Consider the following 23,648-nt stretch of genomic DNA (forward strand, 5'->3'; position numbering starts at 1 on the left):
AACCCCGAGGACACCCCTCTCTGCGCTGGTGTGCAGGCGAGCAGGAGAGCAGGCCAGCAGCACCAGCAAATGGAGATGGTATTCAGGAGACAAGAGAGCAGTGAGGGGTTCTGTGGCCTCGCGCTCTGGTGCCGGAGGCTGTGCCCTGAGCGGCCGGGAGAAGAAGAGTACTCTGACATTTTTTTACAGGTACGTTATCTTAGGCGCACAAAGCCGATTTCACAGGGAAAAGCCGGCCTTGGTCAAGGAAGCGACATGCCTAGGGTGAGCGTGCTTGCTTCTGGTCAGGGGCTCTGCGGTCAGACCATCCTCCGTGGTGGCCTTGGTCTCTGAGTGCATAGGGCCCACCACGCTGGCCTCCCCGAGCTCGTCAGGGTAGCCCCTGGCCCCTTCTCCCCCCTCGCACGCATGAGGAGGAGGAATAGTCGAGTCTCAGTGAGCACCAAAGCCAAGGATTCCTGAAATCCGTGAGAGCAAATTGGTCCCCCCGCCCCGCCCCCGCTAGTCCCTGCTGACCTGGTGCCCACGGAAGGGCCCCATTCGGTTTGCTGCCATTTCGTGGCTCTTTCATTGGCTTCGTGGTAACCCCGCGAAGAGCCTCTCCCAGAGGTGCTCCCGTTGCGTCCTCACACCAAGACCCGAAAGATGCCAGTGAGAGCCTCACGCTTTCGGAGGGGGGCCAGTGAGCCACCCTCCGTGCTGGTCCCCGGGAGCAGGCCGCCTGAGCCCTCAGGGCCAGCCATGGTGACAGAAAACATGTCCGTGCTCCGTGGAAGGCTGTGTCTGTCCGTTGCTAAAACCCAGCCGTTGACCATAATTCTTCTCGAACGGCTGTGGGGAGAGGGCTCTTAAGTCCCCAAGCCCGGAGGGGCTGTCCCTCTCCCGCCCCTGGCATCAGGGTGCGCCTTCCACAGGGTGACTGCCCCTGCTCTGGCAAATCTCCACACCTGTCCTCAGAGAGTTCACGAGCTCAGCCCGGGGAGGAAGCGGGGGGTCCAGGAGACAGGGCACGCGGGATGGGGGGCCTCGCGGGTGTGCCGCCCTCTGACCGCGCCCTCTGCCCCTGTTTCCTGCAGGAACGGGAGGAGCAGCCATCTCCTCGCAGCCCATCTGACCCCACTGTGCCCGGCCCCCTGGCCCAGGCTGAGCAGCGCGAGCAGCGCCCAGGTAAGGACACGCAAACGGGTGGCGGCCCTGTCGCCTGACGCCAGTGTCGCCAGGGTGCTGGGACTTGGTGTTCTGAGAAACGGCTCTTCTTGCGAATACAAGGAGATGCTCACCTTCCCCTCCTGGGAGGGCACAAGCCTAAGCAGGAGAGGCGTGCGTGGCTGCGGCCTCTTCGTAGAGTGCCCTTTGGTGAACGGGGTTCCCCGGATTGCCCCCCACCTCCCCGAGAGGCCACTGGCTCCTGGTCCCGGCTGGCTGTGTCTGCGCCCAGCCCGCGTCTGCCTGTGTCCCCCTGGCAGCCCTCTGCCGTTCGGTGGTTCCTTCTGTTCCTTCCGGCTCATTCCTGCTGGGGTCCTGGGGGAAGGAACGAATGACACGGACAGGGTCAAGGGGTGGGACATTGGGACTGTCGGCTGCAGACTCTGATGGGGACCGGAGCCCGAGGAGGGAGCTGGCAGACCCGAGCCGAGACGGAACAGGAGGATGAGGACAGCTGGCTGTTCGAACAGTTGGAGAGTTTAAGGGCAAAGAATGGAAGGATTGGGACTGGTGGGCTGAGAATTAGATTTTTTAAAATATATTTTTATTGATTTCGGAGAGGAAGGGTGAGGGAGAGAGAGATACTAACATCCACGATGAGAGAATCATCCATTGGCTGCCTCCTGTACGCCTCCCTCTGGGGATCGAGCCCAGAACCCAGGCGTGTGCCCTGACCGGGAATGGAATTGAGCCTGGTTCGTAGGTCGACGCTTAACCACTGAGCTGCGCCGGGCAGGCGAAAAGAGTTAGATTTTTAATGGCTGAATGAGAAAGAGGGTGGCACTGGGCAGACCCTGGAGCTGGAGCTGCCCAGGCCTCGGGTTCGCCAGGTGCTGGGGAGCGCGCCCTCGTCCAAGCGCTCGGGGTTCCGGCCGCGCAGCGTGGGGGTCACCCTCCAGAAGGGTTTCAAGTGAGGTGATGTGCGGGAAACGGTCCCAGTTTGTTGCCATTGGCCTTGAAGCCAAGGAAATTCGTAATTCGTGGCATTTCACCGCTTACAGACGGCCTCGTTTAAACGAAAATCATCTCAGTGTCGTGTTCCTGTTTGTGTGAAATCTGTGTTCAGACTTTAACCACAAAGTTAGAGAAAACGATGCTGAATGGACTTCCCACGGCTTCTCCTCCGGGGCCTCTAAGTCGGACCCCGACAAAGCGCATGGACGCCACGCCCTGGGGGCGGGGGAGCGGGTGGCACAGAGGAGGGCTGGGCCTCGTGGGAGGGTGCTGGCTGTGCCCGGGTCGGGCTGTCCAGAGGCGGGGGGGGGGGTGTGGGGGGGCGGCCCAGCATCTGACCTGTCCCAGCCCCTGAAGCAGGGCCTGCAGTGCGAACACACTGTCTGCATGTTGCACCGGCTTCCCCGCCCGGAGTTCACACTGTGAGCACCCCCATGACAGCCACCTCCTTCCCTCCAGCCTCACGGATGCCCCACACGGCACAGCCGGCATCGGCATTGGCACCGGCCAGACGTGTGAGGGGCAGGCCGAGAGCGGCATGGCTGGCAGGCAGGGCGGGAGCACGGAGGGCTGGGAGGAGGGTATGAGCGGAGGCTAGGGGGCAGCTCCGCTTCTGTAGGACCGGTTAGTGCCTGTGAGCCCACAGCCAGGCGCCTTCCCGGGGGCAGCTGCCCCGCCGCCCCTGCACCCCTGACCCTGGACCAGCGCCCACCCCCGAGTCTGCGACCCCGTTCTCAGCACGGGCAGCTGCCTTCCCTGAGGACCACGGCGCAGCGGAGGCCAGTCCGAGAGAGTGTCCTGCTCGGGGCACGGCCGGCGTCACGCTGTGAGAGGAGCAGGAGCTCGGAAGCGCGGGGCAGGAGGTGAGGCAGGGCCGGCGGGGGAGGAAGAGGTGCGTCTCTGTTGGCGTTTTGAAAACGCCTTCTGAAGAGGACCCGCCCGGAGTCTGCTTTCCTCGTGGCAGAGACACGGCACGCACGGGGACTGCCTTGCAGCGAGGGGGGGTGGTGGGTGCTTGTGGGGAAGTGGCCCGCGTCGAGGAGGCACTGACCCACACTCCGCTCTGAGGACCGAAAGGGAAGGTGAAGGCGAGTCCACTGCCCAGAGCGTCCAGCAGGACCCCAGAACACGGAGACACAGACGATCTGAAGGGAGAGCCCGATGGCCGCCCGGCACGGCCTCCAGGCGGGTGGAGGCGGACTGGGGGCCGGGGGAATGCGGGATTCTCCAGTGCAGGGCGAAATGGCTCCGCTGGGGCTCTGCCCGCAGCGCGAGGGGCCCAGATGGAGAGACGCGGGTCCTGGCAGTCCTCTCGGACGGGGTTACTAGATGTGCTTCAAGAAGAGAAGCGAGCATGTGCCGGGGGAGGGCTGTGGGTGTTCAGGGCCGAGTGCACCCTAAACATAAGCTTCAGCCGGAACTTGGGGTGACTGGGCATTGGGGACGTACGGTGTCTTTCGAGAGAGGGGTTTGTTCCGTGGGTGGTTAAGTCACAGCAGGACCCCAGTGAGGAGGAGAACATAAGATCACTTGGTCCGGCATTTGGGGGAAAAGTGTGCTTGCTTATGTGTTTCAAGGAGCAAGGGGTACCCCAAACATGGACTGCGACCACTGAAGAGTATGCATGTCCTCTCCAGTCTCCAACCTCGCAGGAGAAAGAAGGGAACCTCTATTTAACGGAAATGCCAACATCAAGCAGAAAAGGAAGAAAAACAAGATGTGGGGGGGAAAGGATGTCAAGTAAGATGCTCAGAAGGGTCCCAAGGAGCCGAGAGCTGACAGCTGGAAGGACGAGAGGTACCTGGAACCTGCCCCCAACACACAGACTCTGGGTGCTCTTCTGAAACCTGCAACTTTTCAAAAAGTTGACCATATATGGAAAGTTGTGCTAAATTTTAAGCAATCCGTTTCATGCAAGCCACGGTCTTTGACCCAGTGCAATTAACCCTGAAGTCCACAGGAAGAGTTCAGAGACGTCAGCAGGCACTGTAGTGCACACCCTTGCTCACGCTGGGGCTGGAGAGGAGTTCAGGGAAGCACGGTTCCTGGGAAAGGCACGGGAGAGGGGCGGGCACAGGTGGGAAGTCGCGCCCTGCTGGTTGCAGAGCTCAGGACTGTCTGAGCTTTGAAAGAAAGTGAAAAACTGAAAGGAGAAGATGAAAGACTCCAGGGAGGGGAAGCAAGGAGTTAGCAAGATGAAGGTCAGACATTACGGAGACGACGAAGGCAGTACTGGTGGACAGGAACCCGCTCGGAAGCCGGCCTCGGGCGCAGGAGGACACGGGCCGGAAGGAAGACCGAAACCACGCAGAACGCATCCGAGAGGCCCGGCGTCGAGACCCCGCAGCCGCCGGCGAACAGCACGCGGCCCACGGCCAGGAAAACGGGAGGGCATGGCCGCTGCCCTGCAAAAATACAGAAACGGCGCTGGCGAGGGGACAGCAGAGGGACCGGAGGTTTGGGGGCGAGGGATGGGCCTAGAGCAGAGGGAACGTCCGCAGCAGAGACAGCACGGGACAGAGGCCCGGCCCCGTGTCCGTCCTCCCTCTGCGTCCTCACCGTCCTGGTGTCTGTGGTGGGCCAGCTGGGGCGCCCTCCTCCCGGCTCCCCACGCCCGCCCTTACCCTCGTGTGCCTGACTCCCAGTTCAACGCTCGGGGTCTTCTCACCTAGACACTTGGGGCGCGGGCGGCGTTGGGCAAAGGTGTGGGGCTGCTCTCCCGCCCCGAACGTCCGAGCGTCGCCCGGTGTGGATGACAGACCCTCGCGGTGCCACGGCTCGGACGGAGAGCCTCCCGCTCCTGCCAGGGTCCTGATGCGCAGAGTGGAAGTCTCCGGGGACTCCTCCCCGCGCTCCCCCGGGCAGAGGCAGTTCTCTGGTGGCTCCCGAGTCCTCGCTGACAGTCGTTACGGGGACAGACCATCCGTAACGTGAAATGACCCAGCCAGGCGCGCAGCGAGGGAACCCGCCTGCCCCGGCCCCTCCCCTCATGGCGGTGGAATCCCACGTGTGTCCCTTCGTGCCTGGTTCCCTTCACGGAGCCCAGCGTATCCAGGGCTCGTCCTGGTGGCAGGAGGTGGCAGGGTTTCCGCCCTTTCACGGCTGGGCGTCGTCTGCTGCACGTGTAGACCGCTCTCGGCTTCTCCGTCCGGCTGCCAGCCAGCCCCGGGGTTGCTCCCCCCTTTTTGCTCCTGTGAAGAGCACGGCTGCGAGCGTGGGGGTGCAGACACCTGTCCGAACCCCTGCCCCCCGTTCCTGTGTGTCCATCTTATTCTTAGGACTGGAGTTGCCGATGACAGCGATCCTGTGTAGCCTTTTCTCGACGATGTTTTTGCGATGTGACGTCTCAGAGAATGGTGATTTCTAGTTTTATTTTTATTTCTTGTTTTGTTACTCCTCACCCGAGGGTATTTTTCCATTGTTTTTTTTAGAGAGCCTGAAAGGGGGGAGAGAGAAACATCGATGTGAGAGAGACACATTGATTGATTACCTCCCACATGTGCCCCCAACTAGGGATGGGGATCGAGCCTGCAACCAAGGTACATGCCCTTGACCAGGTGAGCCCAGGACCCTTCGGTCCACAGGCCGACTCTCAGTCCTCTGAGCCACCCCAGCTAGGACGAGAATTGTGGTTTTTAAACCAGCTGTTTCTGAGGGTTACCCTTGCTCTCCCGACTCAGGAGGTGCACAGGGAGCTGAGGGAGGTTTAGGTCCAGGCGTAGCAGTCGCTGTGGTCTGCAGGCGGGTTCCCTGTGACTAGGTCCCGCATGGAGTTCTCCTCACAGAGCAGCTCCTGTGCTGCGCTGCCCCGGCTCCGGGGCGCACGCCCGGCTGTGGCTGCGGCTGCGGCACCGCCCCTGGCACAGCCCTGGCCCAGGCCCCGGCCGGACCTGAGTGTCCACAGCCCTGGCCAGCTGCCCTGCTTTCGTCTCTCTTCTCGGTCTGTAAGCCATAGGGGTTGGTTCTGAGCATGTAGTCACCACATGCAGAACTGTGCGGAGTGGCTGCTTTCCTTCCAGTCACAGCGCAAGTGTGCAAAGAGGGGGACCCTCTCAGGAGCCCCGGTGTCTCATGGGTCAGTCTGTTTGCCAAGTGGCAAGAAAAGACTAAAACAGAAAAGACCCAGTGAGCAGAGAAGGCGGGAGCGGCGAGGAAGGCGGTTTGTTCGGGCTCTTTCCTTCCGGCGCTGTCTGTGTGTCCTGGGATGTTGGTGGCAGCCAGGCCCCGGGCCGGCCACCCTCCCTGCCCCTCCGTTCTAGCAGCGAGCACCCTGGGATGTGGGCGACGCAGTGACCACCTGCCGCCCAGACTGCCCTGTGTGTGCCCTTCTTGCACAATCCTCGTGAGAAATGGTGCCCGTGAGGGCGGTGATGACTTGGCGTCCTCGCTGAATTCGCCTGCACGCCTTCTCTTTGTCTACTTAGTCCTCTGAGCTACAGATAGGGAAACCGAGGCAGGGAAGCTCGGTGACTGCTCAGGAGTCACCGAGAGGTCGCACCGGGGAGCATTGGAGTCAAAGCCACGCCCCTCCGGCCGCACACGCAGCGGCGATTTAGGGACACGCCTCGCCGGCCCGTGTGTAAGTCACCCTGGGAGTGTGACTTTGTGGGTCACATGTGCCCCTTTCCCCAGAGATCATGCATTTCCCCAGGGCAAGAACCGCGTCTCACTTCCCCTGCCGGTTCCGCTCTGGTGCCTTCTCCACCATCGTATTTAATGGGTGATTGTTTAATGAATTCCTGAACTCACAGGTCGTAAATACACCTGAGGGTTCAGAAAGGTGCTGCCTCTCCCGCCCCCCGTGGGAGCTTCTGATGGTTCCAGGTGAGCAACAACGAAGACCGAGTCCTCTGGCTCCGGCCTTTCCTTCCCACGGCGCCACTGAGGGGGCGTCAGGAAGGGCCGGGGGACGATGGCAGTGGCCGTGGAGTCCATGTGAGACGGTGGCTCCCACACATTCCTGCGTTGGCCATGCTGACGCCGAGGTCCCCCAGGCCCCTCGCCGGCTTCGTCTTTCCCTATGTCACCCATGAGAATAGCTCAGGTCGGAGAAAGATAAATATCACGTGATGGCACTCACTTGTGGGATATAATGAACAACATACACTGATGAACAAGAATAGAGCCAGAGGAAAAAGATATTTTCGAACAGCGGTCACCAGCCAGTGGTCCGCGGACCATTGGTGGTCCATGAGGTCCAAAAGGTTGGCAACCGCTGTTTTAGAATATAATAGAAGTAATCCTGTTATTTGCTAGATTTTTAATATTTCCTACAACTTTTATGATATACTATGCTAGTACAGTTTTGTTAATACTATATTTAAAATCTTTTTTCTTGAAAAACTTTATTGCATATAATATTACTATACTTAAAATCATTTTTCTTGAAATATTAAAGCAAAAAGGATAGCTCAGCCTTTTACCCACCTCACATGCACACACAGGCCCACATGCACTCAGGTGCACATGCACGCACGCACACTCAGGTGCACACGCACGCACGCACACTCAGGTGCACACACAAGCACGTGCACACTCAGGTGCACGCACTCACACGCACACTCAGGTGCACGCACGCACACGCACACTCAGGTGCACACGCACGCACGCACACTCAGGTGCACGCACGCACACGCACACTCAGGTGCACACGCACGCACGCGCACACTCAGGTGCACGCACACGCACACTCAGGTGCACACACAAGCACGCGCACACTCAGGTGCACACGCACGCACATGGGCGCTCTGTGCTCTGACGGCCCCTCCTCGTGTGCGGCTGCTCCGGCTCCGGAGCGAAGGCGCTTTTCCTCCGGCCCCCCTGCCCAGCGTCTTTCCTCCCTTTGACTTTGCACCGTCAGTGGCTCAGCCTGAGCTTGAGGACGTCGGGACCAAAGGTCCCTTGTCCCTGTGAGCAGCCGCCTAGGTGGGTCCCCGTGGCCCCCTCCCCGGTCCTGGACCAAGGTTCCCTTTCCACCTGCTGTCCCCTCCCTCCCACTTGGCGGGCCTTCGTCCTCGTGATGAGGATGGGGAAGGAAGGGCCTCCCCGGCGCCAGGCGGGCCGGGCCCAGGCCTTCCCGGGCCTCACTTGGAGCAGAACTGAAGCGCCCACCGTCACCTGTGGGATCTCTCAGGTCTCGCTCTGTGGGCCTCCACCCCCACTCCCCAGCTCCCGCAGGTTCCCTTTCAGCAGATAATTGGGCTCCTGGGTGTTTGGCCTCCTGGGCTGCGGGGTGCTCGCCGGTCGGCGGAGGGCTCCACCCGAGACCCTGCTTTCCTCTTGCTCTGCCGTTTCCGTCTGTTTCCTTCGCTCGTTCATTCGTTCATCTCATACCCGTCAGTTGCTTGTCGAGGCGACACCAAATCGGGGGGGAACGGCATTTTTAACTCACTGGGCCTTCTTGTCCAAGGGCCCCTGAATGCCCTGGGAAACGCCAGGGGTACAGTTTGATGGAATTCATGTTCAGAAAGTCAATGCTGAAGGGTTATAGTTCCTTGGACAGAAAAACCAGAATTTGCTATCTCCTAATCGAGTAAGATATTTCCATCTAAATTTACTTTTTTTTAAAGCTACCATTAACCAGTCGTTTCAGGTCGGTATTTTTTTAGAATGCACTGCTTTTCTGGATTCATTGTAACCTCTGTTCCCAAAGGAAGATGCAGGCCCTGCTGGGGAGCCTGGGGTCTGAGGCCAGGGTTGGGGGAGAGACGGCTCTCAGTGGTGGGAAGCAGGGTTCCATGGCACGGCCGCCATGGGGGAGGGAGGGGGCGCCGAGGCATTGCTGCTCATGGAGCGCCCTCGGTCCTGTGAGGCTCGGCTCCCTGGAGAGGTGCCTGCAGAGGGAGGGAGCCCTCTCAGTGGAGGTGCCTGAGGAGGTGCTGCCCGCCCTGCTTCCGGGGCTCAGATCCTGCCACCTCGGGGACGCCCGCCCGGAAGGCCGGCGTTGGGCGGGCGGGCGGGCCCCGGGCAGAGGTCCGGCCTGCGAGGTGCCGCTTCCTGCACGGGCCGCCCGTGCGCGCGGCCTCCTTCCTGGCCGCCGGCCATCCCTTGTTGGAAGGAGACAGTCTGGCATTGATTCACCCCGTGGCCCGCGAGTAACCTGCCCGCGGGCTTTCTCCGAGGAGCCCCAGGATTGGCGACTCAGCATGCTCCGGAGGGCTTGGGAACGCTGCCTGGCCGTCTGACTTTGTGGAAAATTCTGCAGCCTGATTTCTGGAGGCGGTGACTCCGTTTTCCACATAGGGAAACGGCCGCTCACGGGGCTGCTCCTGCATGCCAGGCGTGGGGTTAGGGCAAAAGCCAGGACGCACAGCTCAGCTCCGGCCGCCTGGACACGCAGGTTTAGTGGGGAAACGGTAAAGAAAACTCCAGTGAGAACGTGAGGAGGAAGGGGCCCGAGGCGGGGGGAGCCGCAGCCGTGGCTCTGACCCCACTCCCCACGGGGCGAGCGCCTCCCTTTCTGCACTGGAACCTACAGCCTGCCCACGTGGCTGGTTCGCGAGGAAGGTTAGAGACGCTCCAGCCGGAGTGGGCTTGGCGCCCGGTGCTCGGGCGACGGGGACGTGGCGGCGGTGGTCCACCCTGGCCCACTGCACCGCGCCGACCTAGAGAGAGGAGCAGACGCTCCCACTCCAGCCGGGGCCGCCCTCTGTGGGTGCCCCCAGGGTTCAGGTTCACCAGATCCTGGGATGGGGGCCTGTGGGCACCCCGCCTCCAGGGCTGTGAGTCAGAAGGTCCCGTTGATACACACACGGGCTGTTGTTTCTCCTCGTGGAGAAGGAATCAGGAGAACCCTAAGCCCTCTCTTGGGAGCTTTGCACGTTTCCTGCTTGGACTCCAGAGATGGGCATTCCCGAGTTTAGGAGATCCAGGAACCTGGCTTCCCCACAAGCCCCCGGCCCCTGCCCAGGTGGTCCTGCCCCTCAGCCAGGCTCCAGCAGGGCAGGGCACACTCAGCGCCCAGCCACCAGCCTGGCCCGAGCATCCTGCGTCCCGGGCCAGCCCTGCTCCCCAGCACATCCTGGGGAGCCAGCCCCTCTCCCGGCTCCTCTGTTCTGGGAGATGTGCCATTTCTGGGAACGGCCTGGAGTGCTCTGCTGGAGCGCCTCTCCCCCTCCCCACGCCTGGCAGGCCGGGCCTGCACGCTGCCTGCCCTCCGCCTGCCTGCCCTCCTGTGAGCAGGCCCGTCTCGGACCACGCTGCGCACAGCCACCTGGGCTCTGGCCTGGGGATCGCGTCCTGGTGGGGCGCCGCGTTCACCCACCCGTTCTGCTGCTCTGCTCCCTCCTTGCTCATCCCAAACCTCTCTCGGAGAGGGCGCCCCTTCCCGGGGGGAGCCCCCCTCCTTCCTGCAGGCGGTCTCCCAGGAGTGGCCGCTGAGCCAGGAATGATTTTTCCAGATGTGGTGGGAGCCGATTCAGAGCCTCCCCGCGACTTCCTTTTCGGCTCTGCCGCCCCCTCTTGGCCTGTGGCCTGAGACCCCGGCACGCGGAGGTGGCGGGGGTGGCGTCTCTTTTGTGGGTGTCCATCGCCCCAGGGCCTGGACCCGTGTCACCCACGCCCTTGATGCTCAGTGACTCTTTGCCAAATGCAGAGAAACACGGGCTACGTGCACGGGTTTCACGTTTCTGGAGTTAAAGTCAAGGAATCCCGGGCGTTTCACGCCGAATGGGGTCACATAGACGCCCTGGTGTCTGACCGCCTCCTAGAAGGTGGTGGCGGAGAACGTGGTGCAGGCATGTGGCACCGGGGCCGTGCCCTAGATCTGTCCTTGGCCCCAGGCTGTTGGACGAACACGGGTCAGACCTGGAAGATGAGCACCTTCCAGAGCGACACGTGTGGACACGACGGCAGTGTCCAAGGGGCTCCAGGGCCCGCAGTCAGCAGGCGGACACGACGGCAGTGTCCGAGGGGCTCCAGGGCCCGCAGTCAGCAGGCGGACACGACGGCAGTGTCCGAGGGGCTCCAGGGCCCGCAGTCAGCAGGCTGAGAAAGAACAGGCTGCGCAGGGGAGGGGCTGGGGCGCACTCAGTGCCCTGCCCCCTCTGAGGACGTGCTGAGAGTGGGTTTCTGTTCTTTCTCCCTCTGATTGCCCCTGAGAGCAGGAGCAGAGATTGCACGGGGACCTGCACTGTGTCACGTCAGCAGTGCTCAGGCCCTGGGCCCCGGCCTGGGGGCCGTCGCCCCTGGGAAAGGGGAAGGCCTGTGCTGTGGCGGCCCCGGGGCAGAGCGCAGGTCGTAACAGACCTGGAGGAAGCGGAGGGGGCGTCCAGGGGCTTCCTGCGACCACGCGGCCGGATGAAGCCCCGTGGAGCAGGAAAGCGAGTACTCCTTCTGCTCGTGTTCCCTGGCCCCCACGGCCAGGGCTTGAATTTCCGGGACGGGAAGCACCGAGGGGCATGGCCGCCTTCCTGACTTATCTGCCTATGCATTGACTTTGGATAGGACTATCCTCGAGTCCCTAAAACACAGATTTAGACCGTTCATCGCACTGAAGCAAAGTCCAGGGCGATTAATTATTATCTCGCCTCTCCGCTGTGTGCTCTGCGGTCCAGGTAGACCTGTCTGGCTGCCAGGGCGTCTGCCTTTGCCTCGAGACCTGCCCTGGACTTTGTGACGCCCCCTTCCCTCCCAGGGCGCAGTCTCCGGAGCTGCCACAGAGCCCGGCTGTAAGAACCAGGCATTTGTCCGCAGGGGAGACGGCGGGCCCCCCCCCCAGGGGCCCTGCAGCCAGCACTCTGCCCACTTCCCGCCTCCGCCCCTGGCTGCTCTGGGAAGCGGTGAGCGCAGACGACACAGACCTGCTGTGTTTCTATAGGTTCTGCCCATCCGGCCTCCACCGGTGGCCGTGCCTGCACAAGGCAGCATAAACCCGAATTCCTCGCGTAAGGGGTGAACGCCAGGGCACGTGCCTGGGTTGTAGGTTCGATCCTCGGCCCCAGTCGGGGTCCGTGAGGGAGGCGAGCCATCCGTGTGTCCCTCTCATGTCAGTTTTTTTCTCCCTCCTCCTCGCTCCTCTCTCTCTCCCCTCTCCCTCCCACTCTTTCTAAAAATCGATGGAAAAATATCCTGGGTGAGGATTAACAACAACAAAAACGAATGAGTAATATTCCATTGCACGGACAGGCCATGTTTTGCTTCTTCCCTCGGTGGACAGTAGGCTGCTTTCACCCCTTGGCGGTTATGCTATATGAATTATGAATCACGCTACTGTGAACCTGGGCTTACAGATATCTCTTTGAATCCTAGCTTTTAATTTTTTTGTGGGGGGAGTGGAGGCGGGGGTAAAAACCTATTTTTACTTTTTAAAAATGGCTCAGTGAGAGAAACACCCGATTCAGCCTGACTTTCTTGGTCTCACGATGGGAGATTGTAATCACGGCACACGCAGCCGCCGCATTTTTGCTGCCGCTTTATGTCCAAACAGCTCTACGTGGAAAGACGGAGCCCATGTGGTGGGGGCTCGTGAGCGTGGAAGATTAATCGTGTGCCAGAAAGGCATTTCAGTTGACTGTTGAGTTATATTTGCACAAGGTTTTACTTGCTTAGAGGTCAACAAAAATAGCTCGCCGGCCGAACATGATCCCGGCTGAAAATACTTGGGCGGGCTGGACGCGCGGTGCGTGTGCGGACCGAGACGTGTAAGAGCTTTGGCATTCGCGCATGCGTTCAGGAACCGCCGGGTACAGCGCCGTACAGAGAAGTCCCCCTTTCTTTACCCGCGTCGAGTCCTCTGCCCCCCAGACGTGTGGGTGGGGGCTCCCCTGCTCAGCAACACCCCCCTCCCCACACACACACACACCGGCTGGGTGTCCCACGGTTCTTTGAGGTCTGGCGTGACCCAGGCCTGGCTCCGTCGTTTGCTAGGTCAGCCCACGCCGCTTGGAAAACGGTGCCCCTCGGTCAGCAGTGTGTTAGAAAAGGGTGGGAGTCGGGGACAGCAGGAGGAGGGCCGCATAGGGCGAGGGGGAGGCATGGAGTTGTGTGCTCTCTGAGGGTGCCAGCTCCCAGCCTGAAACCCTATCCCCCAGCCCAGGAGCTCTCTGAACCCCATTATTTTAAGAACCAAAGGCATTTTATTTTTTTTAAATCCTCACCCGAGGGTATTTTTTCCATTGACTTTTACAGAGAGAGTGGAAGGGAGAGACAAAGAGAGAGAGAAACATCCATGGGAGACACGTCGGTTGCTTGCCTCCCGCACACGCCCGATCCCGGGCCAGCGATTGAGCCTGCGACTGAGGCGTGTGCCTTGCCCGGGAACCAAGCCTGTGACCCTTCGGTCGGGGGCGACGCTCGAACCACCGAATCAAACCGGCAAGGGCCGAACTCCATTTTGGAGGGTTTTACACAAATTGCACTGCATAGCACGATGGAGGAAATCATCTCTGCTGGTGATTAACGTCAACCCCCAGCCCATCTCTCCCCAGGAGGCCAGGAGGGTGGGGCTGAAAGCTCCGCTGTCATATGGTCGGTGCCCTGAGCCACCTGCCCCCTTCACATGGCTTCCTGGGGGCTCTCGTGTGCATAAACTCAGGTGTGGGGGCGAGGAGCGAGCTCCAGTCACAAAAGAGGCTCGGTTCACGTGTGTAAAATGGCTGGCGTGGTTTCAGGAACAGCCGAAGGCCGAATCTTAGGAGGAAGTTACCCGGTGCAGGGACCTTATATGTATTCTTATTTTCTCACAACCTCCCAAGTGCCATCTATTTTACTCTCCTCGGGGCCGACTCTGCTCTTACCCACTCTCACCCGTGGGGGTTTAGCTGTGTAAGCAGGCCCGCCCACCTGCTCCCAGTGAGAGTGTGCCCGGACAGAAGCTGGGACGACACGGCAGCCACTGCCCGGGAGAGACGCCGGCGGGGTCCCCACGGGGCGCACAGCTCCCGTGCGTCCTGAACACACCACGCAAGGGAGCCGCTCACCCAGGGCCAGACTCAGGCGTGCCGCGGCCCCGGGGGTGTCAGCACTGCTGTCTAGTTAGAGCGGGCACCGGGCGAGGCTGTGGGCGCAGCAGGTGTCGAGCAGGGTGAGGTGGGGCCTCGGCCTCGGCTGGGCTGGGCACGGCCTCTGCCTGGCTCCGTCGGTGGAAGAGACTCACCCAGGATAGCTCATGAGCCAACCCCGAGCTATTTTCGCTGCCTGTCCATCCCTTTGAGAGCCGGCGGCCTCGGTGTGCTGAGGACAGTGAGGCGAGATGCACTGGGGAGCTGAGGTCAGATGAGCTGCCCAGTTAGATATTTGGGACAAAAGTCGACAGCTCGTTTTAGGTCGGCCTATTCCAGGAAGGAAGGGAGCTGTGAATAACTCCACTCACGCCGTGTGGTGTGACCTATATTTGTGCGGTCAATACACCCTCAGAAACGTGTGTGAAGGGAAGCAGAGTTACAAAACCGCGTACCCGTCCCCTCCCAGCGCTCCTGCCCCAGGCGCCTTCTCGCGGCAAGTGTTCTGGCGTCGGGTTTGCAGCGAAGGGACACTGAGTGTTCATGTAACGCCCGGTTATTTGATTCTCCCAATCAAAGGTGATCGATTATCGATCCTCATGGGCTCGCCGCCCCCGTGGACCAGCCCACGGAGGGTGAGCCCGTGGAAGGTCTGCAAGGAGTGAAGGCCCTTGGGAATATCTTAGAGCGGGAACAGCTTAAAGACGGTGGAGAAATACGGTCTTTGGAGCCGATTCTTTAAAACCCCAGTTTGGACGATTCCACTCCGGTTCCCCCTTACACTGTATCAAAGTTCCAATGAAACTAGGGAATCAGGAGGCTCTTGCCATCGCAAAACAGAACGCGGATGGGCCCACAGGGCGTTCTAAAGTGTGTCCCACCCTCGGGACTTTAGATCCTTTAAGGAGTGTTGTGTTTGCTCTAAGCAGCAGAACAGGCACGTGTGAAGCCAGCCGACACGGGGGTGGGTTTGCATGTGGAGCGTATCGCCCACGAGGCGCGCAGGGCCGGGCCTGGCGGGGCTGAGGGAGACCCGCTCGGAGGGGAGCCGCGCTCGCCGTGAGCACCTGTGCTGCGCCCCCACTCGGGCGTCCAGCTCACTTTTTTGACATTTCCTTTGGACAATGTGAGCATTGCCCCGCGCTCTGGGAAGCCCGGGGCAGAGAGGGGAGGGCGGGAGACAGGCCGCCCACGTGCTGGGCGCAGCCCCGGCGCTCAGAAGCACCGGGGAAATAACTCAAGGGGGAATCCGCCCGAGGTGACCGGGGCCTTTTCTTGGGAGAAATCTGTCAGCCGGAACCGGCTTCCCGCCTGACCCCGGGCCGGTGAGCGTGATGAAACGGCCTCTGTGTCCGCGGGCTTTCCCTGTGCGTGAGCAGGGGCGGTGTGGCCGCGTGGCGTGCCACCAGCTGCACATGGCAGCCGCTCGATGGTGACGGTGAGCGGTGCCCACCCCCTGAGGCCGGAGAGGCCTGGTAAGAGAGAAACCGCACGCCGTTCGCAGCGGGGACAGGGCACAGGGACCGAGTTGGGTTCCGGAGCTCACGTACAGCTGCGACTCATCAGCTGAATGTGAGTGGAGGATATGAGTGGCTTTAGGATGGATACATACGTTCCAGACCTTTCCTGGACCCCCCAATCTGCGAACGTCAGTATAACTTGTACCTTTCCTCGTAAGAGGACCCCCCCCCCGCCCGAGGTCTCAATAACTATACAAGGCGTTTGGTCCCCGGTTGGCAGCTGGCTCTCGGGGCTCAGCCATCAGCCATGAGGTGCTTCCTCGGTTTATGGACGACAGCTCATCTCGGGACACACACACGCACGCACGCGCGCCTATGGGGGCAAGGGGACCGTGGGTGGGTGCCCCGTTTCTCCGAGGTCCTGGGTTTCTGTCAGCCCCTCTTCCCCACTTACCCTCCCCTCCTGCCCACCCCTGCCCCCAGGACTCAGCAAGAGCTCTGCCTGCTGACTTGGGTGTCCTCCCATGTGATGCATTAAATATTAATGCTGTGGTAATTATTAATTATTAATTCAGCACTTTTGTCCTCTTAATATCTGGCCACGGGATTAATATTTGACTGCTCACAACCTGACCTATAGCAATGCCGTCGTCTCCCCTCACGGGCTGGGAATGCCGGGCCCACAAGCTGGTTTCACCGACGCGGACTCGGGGTCCTATCCCACCCCCACCCCCTTGCAGCCCGGAGCTCTGGCCCCCGTCCTCTCCTCACAGCACGTGCTCGGGGCCTCTGTGCTCGGCGCCTCTGTGCTCGGCATCAGCAGCCCCTGCACCGCCAGGCCGCTAGTCGTCGGTGCTTCCGTCCCCTCCTGTCCCTCTGGCTGTCCTCCTCGGGGCCGTGTGTGACCTGTCAGAAGCCGCCTGGGCAGGTGTCGGCCTTTGCGTTTTGTCCTGCCTAGCTGTGCCCTTGCACCTGAGACTTCTGTGCAGGGAGCAGGAGACGGGAGGGCCAGGGTTCTGGAGAGTTCTGTGAGCTCATTCACTGAGCACGCACCTGGGGAGCTGCCAAACTGGTTTTCCAGTCCCAGGCCTGCTCCTTCGCGCAGGCTGCACGGTTCCTCCCGGCCTTTCCGCGGCCGGGGCGCCAGGTTAACAGTCACCTTCAGATTGCGCTCCAGGAGTGGAGGGGCGAGGGCTAATAAATAACGTGCTCGAGTGTTTGCCGTGCGCCGGGCTCCGCGACAGAGCAGATAATAACTAACCCACTGCTCGCCCCCCGCCCCCCCCCCCCCAGTGCCTTTGTTCACCCCCAGCGGGAAAACAAACCAGGGCCCTGGGCCAGGGCGGGGTCAGCATGTGACCCCGCTGCTCTCCGACCCGCCAGCGCGGAGCAGGCCTCTGGGAGGTGGAGGGTCTTGCTGTCATGAGCTCGGGGCCCCTTGTTTGTTAAGTGGGTGTCACATGGGCCGTTAGGGGAACAAATGAGCCCGAATACGTGACCAGCCATGTGCTGCCGCAGAGTCACCTCAGCTGTTATTTACCGAGTTGTTAAAAAGTGACAGATCTGGAAAACACAGAAAAATGGGGTCAGTGTTATTACAGTGTATTGGGTTACCAGTGAGCGAAACTAACTCGGCCGGAGCACGATTATTCCACGGCTGTTGGAATGTTGGACAAAGCTCCCAGCAGGAAGCAGCCGGGCCACGCACAGCTGCCCGAGCCCGACTCCCACCCCAGCTCCCAGCTCCCTCCCTGCCCCGGTCCCTTCCTCCACCCCAGAGTGTGCTGGGTCCCCGGCGTCCCCACGGATTAATTAGCAGGTTCTCCGGAGAGACGGAACCAACGGGGTGTGCGTTTACAACACACATGTGCCCCATACACATGGTACTTCAGGAATTGGCTCACATGGTTGTGGACTTGCAAACCCAGACGCTGTAGGATGCGGCGGCAGCCTGGACACCCAGGCCGGAGCCGCAGGGAGTCTGCGGGCAGGATCCCCTCTTGCCGAGGGGACATCCGTCTTCCCTGGCCTCCCACTGGTGGGGGAGGCCCGCCCGCATGGGGGAGGCCTTGGCAGCACTGCCTAGCCCAGCCGTGGGCAAACTACGGCCCGCGGGCCGGATCCGGCCCGTTTGAAATGAATAAAACTAAAAAAAAAAAAAAAAAAAAGACCGTACCCTTTTATGTACTGATGTTTACTTTGGATTTATATTAGTTCACACAAACACTCCATCCATGCTTTTGTTCCGGCCCTCCGGTCCAGTTTAAGAACCCATTGTGGCCCTCGAGTCAGAAAGTTTGCCCACCCCTGGGATAGAACCAGTGCCTCTGACCGTGTCTCGGTTCGTGGTCCAGCCAAGCCGAAGCAATGCACCCGAGTCTCCAGGTGCACGTCTGTCTGGCGTTCTCCGCCGCTCTTAACAGAGCTCTGTGTGCCGTCCTCGCGTCTCTCCCTGCGGCGGCCTCAGGCTCCCTCCCGTGAAGACCTCCTCTGGCTCTCAGGCCCTGGCGAGGGCAGAGGAGGGGCAGCTGGGGGTGTCCGGCCACACACTGAGCCTGTCTGCCATGGCTCTCCTGGGCCAGGGCTAGGGTCATCGTTTGGTGTTGCCCTGTCCCTGTCTGCCTGCTTGATTTTCAGGGAAGGGGGATCCTGACTGGCCTACTCAGGGCTCCGTGTCCACCTGTGATCTGGCCAGCTGGACCAGGGTTGGGGGGCCCAGAGGCCAGGGTCATGGGGTCATGCTGGGCCACCCACCCCAATGGGTATGTGCGCTGAGCCGATAAAGGGTGTCTCCTGTACCGGCAGGTAGACATGAAGTTGGGCTGTAATTATTGAACTGCCTCTGGAATATCAATCAGTATGAATAAATGTCATAGGCATCAATCCTTACTGAAACGTATGCTTCTCCATTTTGCTACTGTGTCCTCAGATGACAGTTTTCAATGCTGTGGAACCTGGTCGCTAAGGTGCGCATTTGGGTGTGACGCCTCACTGCTACTAACGTTTCTTTTCCACTTTGCCTTTTTAATGCCCAGAGAATGACATTGACCTTGAAGGTCTGGTGAATGATATGAATACATCTTTGGAGAGTCTGTGCCCATCTGGCAACATGCAGTCCGAGACGGTGCCCCTGCGCCAGAACGGCCAGCACCCCCGTGGCCAGCCGCCACCGGCAGGAGCAAGGCCCGCGGAGCCGCAGGCGTCGGCGCAGCAGAAGGTGCAGCGCTCCCAGCCCATGCACATCCTGGCTGTCAGGTGGGAGCCCGGGCCTCGCGGGGATCGCGTGGGGGCAGAGCTGCTCTCTGCTGGTTACGTGGTGATGGGGGTGGTGGGGGTGGCCTCGGGGGACCCACGGGCAGGTACAAGCCTCTTCCCCGTGTAGCATGACTGCACTGGGCAGGGCTTGGTACCTGGTTCAGCTTAGGTGATGTATTGAGCCGGGCGCGGGGCCAGGTGGGAGGATGTCAAAGAAGCCGTCAGAGGAGACTGCTCTGGAAAGAACGAAGTGGCCGGGCAGTCAATGGAGGTATCCAGGCCTCACTGCCCAGAGCAGGGTCCAGGACCGGGGGCCGTCAGAATGGCGCCACCTCAGACATGTGACGAACCCCCAGGGAGTGAGTGGAGGAGCCTCTGGGAAGACGGGGCTGGAGGGAGGGACCGGAGGAGAGTTCCTTGCAGAGGACGGTAGGTCTCTGAGCTGGGTGAGTCCAGGAAGGGGGAGAGCTCCCGGCAGTGGAGCTGCTCCCGGTGGCAGGATTCCCTTCCTCTCTCAGGTGGATACTGTCCCCGTGTAGGTCACACCGATCTCCCTGCGCACCGTCCTTGGACAGGCAGCAGGGACAGGGTGCTAGTGAATGAGCCTCACCCAGGCAGACCCTGCATGAGTCCACTTCTGGGCGGAACCTCAAATAGGCCGGCACAGCAGCAGAGGGGGTGGTGGCTGTTGGCAGGGGAGGGCGGCCACGGGCACGGGGCCCAGCCTGCATGATGAGAGCGCCCTAGGGACGCGGTGTGCGGCGGGGCCCGCCTCAGCAGGACAGTGTTGCACACTGGAAAGGTGGGGTAACAGGTATAAGATCCCAAACCTTCCTTCTGTGAGAGGGCCAGCTGAGCGCTTCCTGGGCAGTGCCCATGCTTCCTGCGCGTGCCCTGCACTTCCTGCGGGTGCCTCCCTCTTCGTGCGTGGGCTTCGGTTCAGTACCGAGCACTTCTGTGCGTGCCCAGCGCTTCCTGTACGTGCCCCCGCCTTGGCTGCCTGCTTCCGGTATGCTTCCGGAACACTTCCTGTGCGTGCCCTGCGCTTCCAGGGGTGCCTGTGCTTCCTGTGTGTGCCCTGCATTTCCTGTACGTGCCTCCCCTTTTCCCGTGTGCGTGCGTGTGTGTGTGTGTGTGTGTGTGTGTATGTGCGTGCACTTCTGGTACAGTGCCAAGCACTAACTGTGCACACCTGTGCTTCCTGTGCGTGCCCTGCATTTCCTGTACGTGCCCCCCATTTCATGCATGTGTGTGTGCATGTGTGCGTGTGCATGCGTGTGTGCATGTGTGTGTGTGTGTGTGTGTGCGCTTCCGGTACAGTGCCGAGCACTTCCTGTGCACACCTGTGCTTCCTGTGCGTGCCCCCACTTCTGGTGCTTGCCGCTGCTTTGCGTGCTCTGTGCTTCCTGTGCATGCCCTGCGTTTCCGGTCCTGTGCGTGTAGGTCACTTCCGGTGTGTAGTGTGGGGTCCCCGTTTCCCAGGGGTGTAGGTCTCCACGGGTCTGTGAGGCGAGTGGCGGGGTGGCCCTCAGAGCCCAGGTGAGGGAGGAAACCAGGCCTGGGATGTGACTTGGCCCTCGGTGGCACGTGGGGAGCCCGCATGCAAGCCCAGGCCCAGGGCCCTGAGCGGCGGAGATGCAGCGAGCATCGTGCTGGGTCCCGGGCCCAGGTCGGGGTCCTCGCCGACTCCAGGGTGTGGTCACCAGGATTGTGGAGGAGCGGAGGGCTTCCCCACCAGGGCCAGGCCACCGGCCTGAGGGAGCAGTGGGCTGCGGTGGAGCAGAGGGCGCGTGTGGGACCCCGCCTGTCTGCTCCGTCTCCCCGCCCTCCCACCCCCCAGTGTCTGCTCCGTCTCCCTGCACCCCCCACCCCCAGTGTCTGCTCCGTCTCCCTGCACCCCGGTTTGTCTGCTTGGTCTTCACGCCCCGCCCCCTGAGTGTCCGCTTGGTCCCCACGGGCCTCCTGCAGTGGGGGAGGGCTGTCCTCCCTGCACCCCCCCACCCTGGGTCTCTCAGCCGTTGTGATGTCCCTTAGCTTAGCTTTGGACAGTATTTGTGAACTGCTGTAAAGTCAACTCTCAGACATCATTGATGGAGGCGAAACTCACATCACATAGAAGGAAGCACTTTGAAGCTCACAGTTGAGGGTCACTCAGTGCACTCCCAGCGTGTGCAGTGGCCTCGCTCTGGCTGCAGGACATTCCGTCCTCAGGAAGTCCTCCCCCGTCCGCGCGTCCCGTCCGCGCTCACAGCCCCGGCCACCGCCCCTCAACAGCCTTGCTGTGGGTTCATCTATTCTGGACATTCCACTCAGTGGAACCCTGTAACATGGGACCTTATGTATCCAGCCTTTTTCATTGAGGATAATGTTTTGTTTGTTTGTTTGTTTTTTAAGATTTTATTTTTAAATTCAGTTTTAGGTTCCTAGCAAAATTCAGAGGAAGATACAGAGATTTCCTGTACACTCCCCTCCCCCATCGTCAACATCCCCACCAGAGGTATTGTTAATATTTGTTATAATCGATGAATCTGCCTTAACACGTCATCATCACCCAAAGTCCCTCTTACCCGTTAGGGTTCCCTCCTGGTGGTGGACGTGCTGTGGGTTTGCACAGATGAATGGCAACATAAATCCATCCTTAAAATATCACACACAGTATTTTTACTGCCTTAAAACACATAGGACTTTTTAAATGCTCAGGAAAGCCTACTACAGAGGAGGTTTTGTGAACAACTGGAGCGTTAGAACGTCAGCATCTCCTACTAGGAGCCAAAACAAAGTCACATTGTTGGGCCCCTGGTTCCAGGTCTGGGCAGGAAGGCACTGAGGTGGGCGTGTCTGGGCCAGGGACACACATGACAGCGAGACGTCCGCCCGGGCAGAAGCTGTTACAGGGAGCGTGATACTTGTTAGCAGGGAGACAAACCCGCTGGCAGGGTGTCGGGGTGGCGGCTGTCACGTCTTCCAGGCGCTGGGCTCCCTTGTGTCGTGGCAGCACGCACGTTGGACGTGGGCATCCCTGCTGGGGCCACGTAGCACGGCCGCCCGGGCCTGCAGGCCCCGGGGAACCTGTGCCCCAGTGTCTGTTTCTGTCCTGGCGCACCGCTCCCGCCCCCCCCACCCCCCCGCCAGAAAGCGAATGGACCATTTGTGTAGCCACATTGTAAAATTAGCGAGAGAGCGATGGGCAGACAGTCTCCAGGAGCGGTTCCCCTCGAGGTCTGTGCAGAGAAGGACGGGAATGCCCAGCGGGGACAGGGACCAGGCGGCCCCGCAGGGCAGCGCCTGGACGGAGAGCGGGCTCCCTCCCAGCAGAGCCCGGTGCCTGTGGGCCGCCGCTGCCCGCAGGATCCCTGGGGCGAGGAAACACAGGGCACTTTGCACTGTTCTCGCTTTCACTTTGAACTTGATTTTTCTGCTGTTTCCCTAATTACATCTGATTCATCATCTGTGTATGTTTTGCTTGGTTGTATGACAAGTGAGGCTTGTGTTCCCGGGAGGAGGGAGCTCTGGAGAGACGCCAAGGAGAGGGCGGTGCAGTGCGATCAGGAAGTGGCTCTCGGTGGTGCGAGTGGGTGCAGCAGGGCATTCCTGGGAGGGCACAGGCCCGGGCTTCTGTGCTTCAGGGTGGACAGCCACGGGCAGCATTTCTTTCCAGTTAGTTCAGTCTCAGCGGCCTCTTTGTGTCACTAAGCTTTGAGAGGAGGGTGCAGGAAGTCTCTGCGAATATTTGTATTGGGTCAGAGAAGTGCTCATTCAAGGTCACCGGAAAGCAGTTGTTATGCTCGTGAAAATGCCCTTATTCACAAAACCTCTCCGCATGGCAGGTCTTCCTGGAACAGAAGTGCTGAAGGCACCGTCTGCGATGGGCGTGTGCGCAGTGCTTCTCGCCTGGGTCGGGGAACCTTTCCCCTTTGAGTCTGAGATGGTAGTTTTTTCAGAGTGTTTAATTGTGGCACAATACACATGCCATACACTTGACCATCTGGACCATTTTTAAGGGTACAGTTCCAGTGTTACATATCTTCACATTGTCATTCAACCAATCTCCAGAACTTGGCCATCTTGCAAACTTAAAACTGTCCCCATTCAACACGAATGCCCCATCTGGCCTCCCCGGGCCCCAGCACCCACTTTCCACTTTGTGTCTCTGAGTTTGCTGAGGAGTGAGCTCATACAGGATTTGTCTTTTTGTGACTGGCTTCTTTCAATTAGCAAAGTGTCCTCAGGGCTCATCCATGTCATAGCATGTGTCAGAATGTTGTCCCTTTTCAAGACGAATACTATCCCTTTTTTATGGATGGACCCCATTTTGCCATCCATTCATGCGTCGATGGACACGCGGGTTGCTTCTGCCTTTGACTGTTGGGAATAGTCCTGTTGTGGCCACCCCGTATTTACTGACCTATCCGAGTGCCTCTGTGTCTTGCGTGGGACTGCCGGGTCGTGTCCGGCGGCAGCTTTTAACCGTGGTCATCTCTCCTCCCAGGCGCCTGCAGGAGGAAGACCAGCAGTTGAAAACCTCGTCGCTGCCGGCCATTCCCAACCCTTTCCCAGAGCTCGGCAAAAAGGAGAGCCCCTCTGCGCTCGCGTCAGGCTCGGGCTTGGGCTCGGGCTCCGGCTCGGGCTCCGGCTCGGGCTCCGGCTTGGGCTCGGGCTCCGGCTTCCTGCCGCCTCCAAGCCAGCCCCAGCCCCCGGCGAAGACGGTGAGTGGGCCCCGGGCTGAGCGCAGGCTGCTGGCCGTGGGCAGGCACATGTGCTTCTTCCGGCGGGAAGAAGGGAGAGAAACAGATCTCTCTCAGTTCTTTTCCTCTGGCAGTTACACTTGTTGCCT

General features: G+C 60.5%; 1 protein-coding gene across 12 annotated transcripts in view; it reads left to right on the forward strand.

The window, feature by feature from the left end:
• Positions 1-23,648, forward strand: part of GRB10 (growth factor receptor bound protein 10) — a 102,384-nt gene that overhangs the window by 54,474 nt on the left and 24,262 nt on the right. For 6 of the 12 annotated variants that reach the window (XM_059655926.1, XM_059655927.1, XR_009447437.1 and 3 more), the window contains 5 exons: positions 37-264; positions 1,077-1,167; positions 18,595-18,814; positions 21,228-21,311; positions 23,304-23,520. In XM_059655926.1, coding sequence (XP_059511909.1) covers positions 70-264; positions 1,077-1,167; positions 18,595-18,814; positions 21,228-21,311; positions 23,304-23,520 — 807 coding nt within the window. In that variant the 5' untranslated portion in view covers positions 37-69. Of the gene's footprint in view, positions 1-36; positions 265-1,076; positions 1,168-18,594; positions 18,815-21,227; positions 21,312-23,303; positions 23,521-23,648 lie in introns of those variants that run through there. The other 6 variants (XM_059655928.1, XM_059655929.1, XM_059655924.1 and 3 more) reach the window with 4 other exon arrangements.

Source organism: Myotis daubentonii, chromosome 10 (genome assembly GCF_963259705.1).
Source record: "Myotis daubentonii chromosome 10, mMyoDau2.1, whole genome shotgun sequence".
NCBI classification, from domain to species: Eukaryota; Metazoa; Chordata; class Mammalia; order Chiroptera; family Vespertilionidae; genus Myotis; species Myotis daubentonii.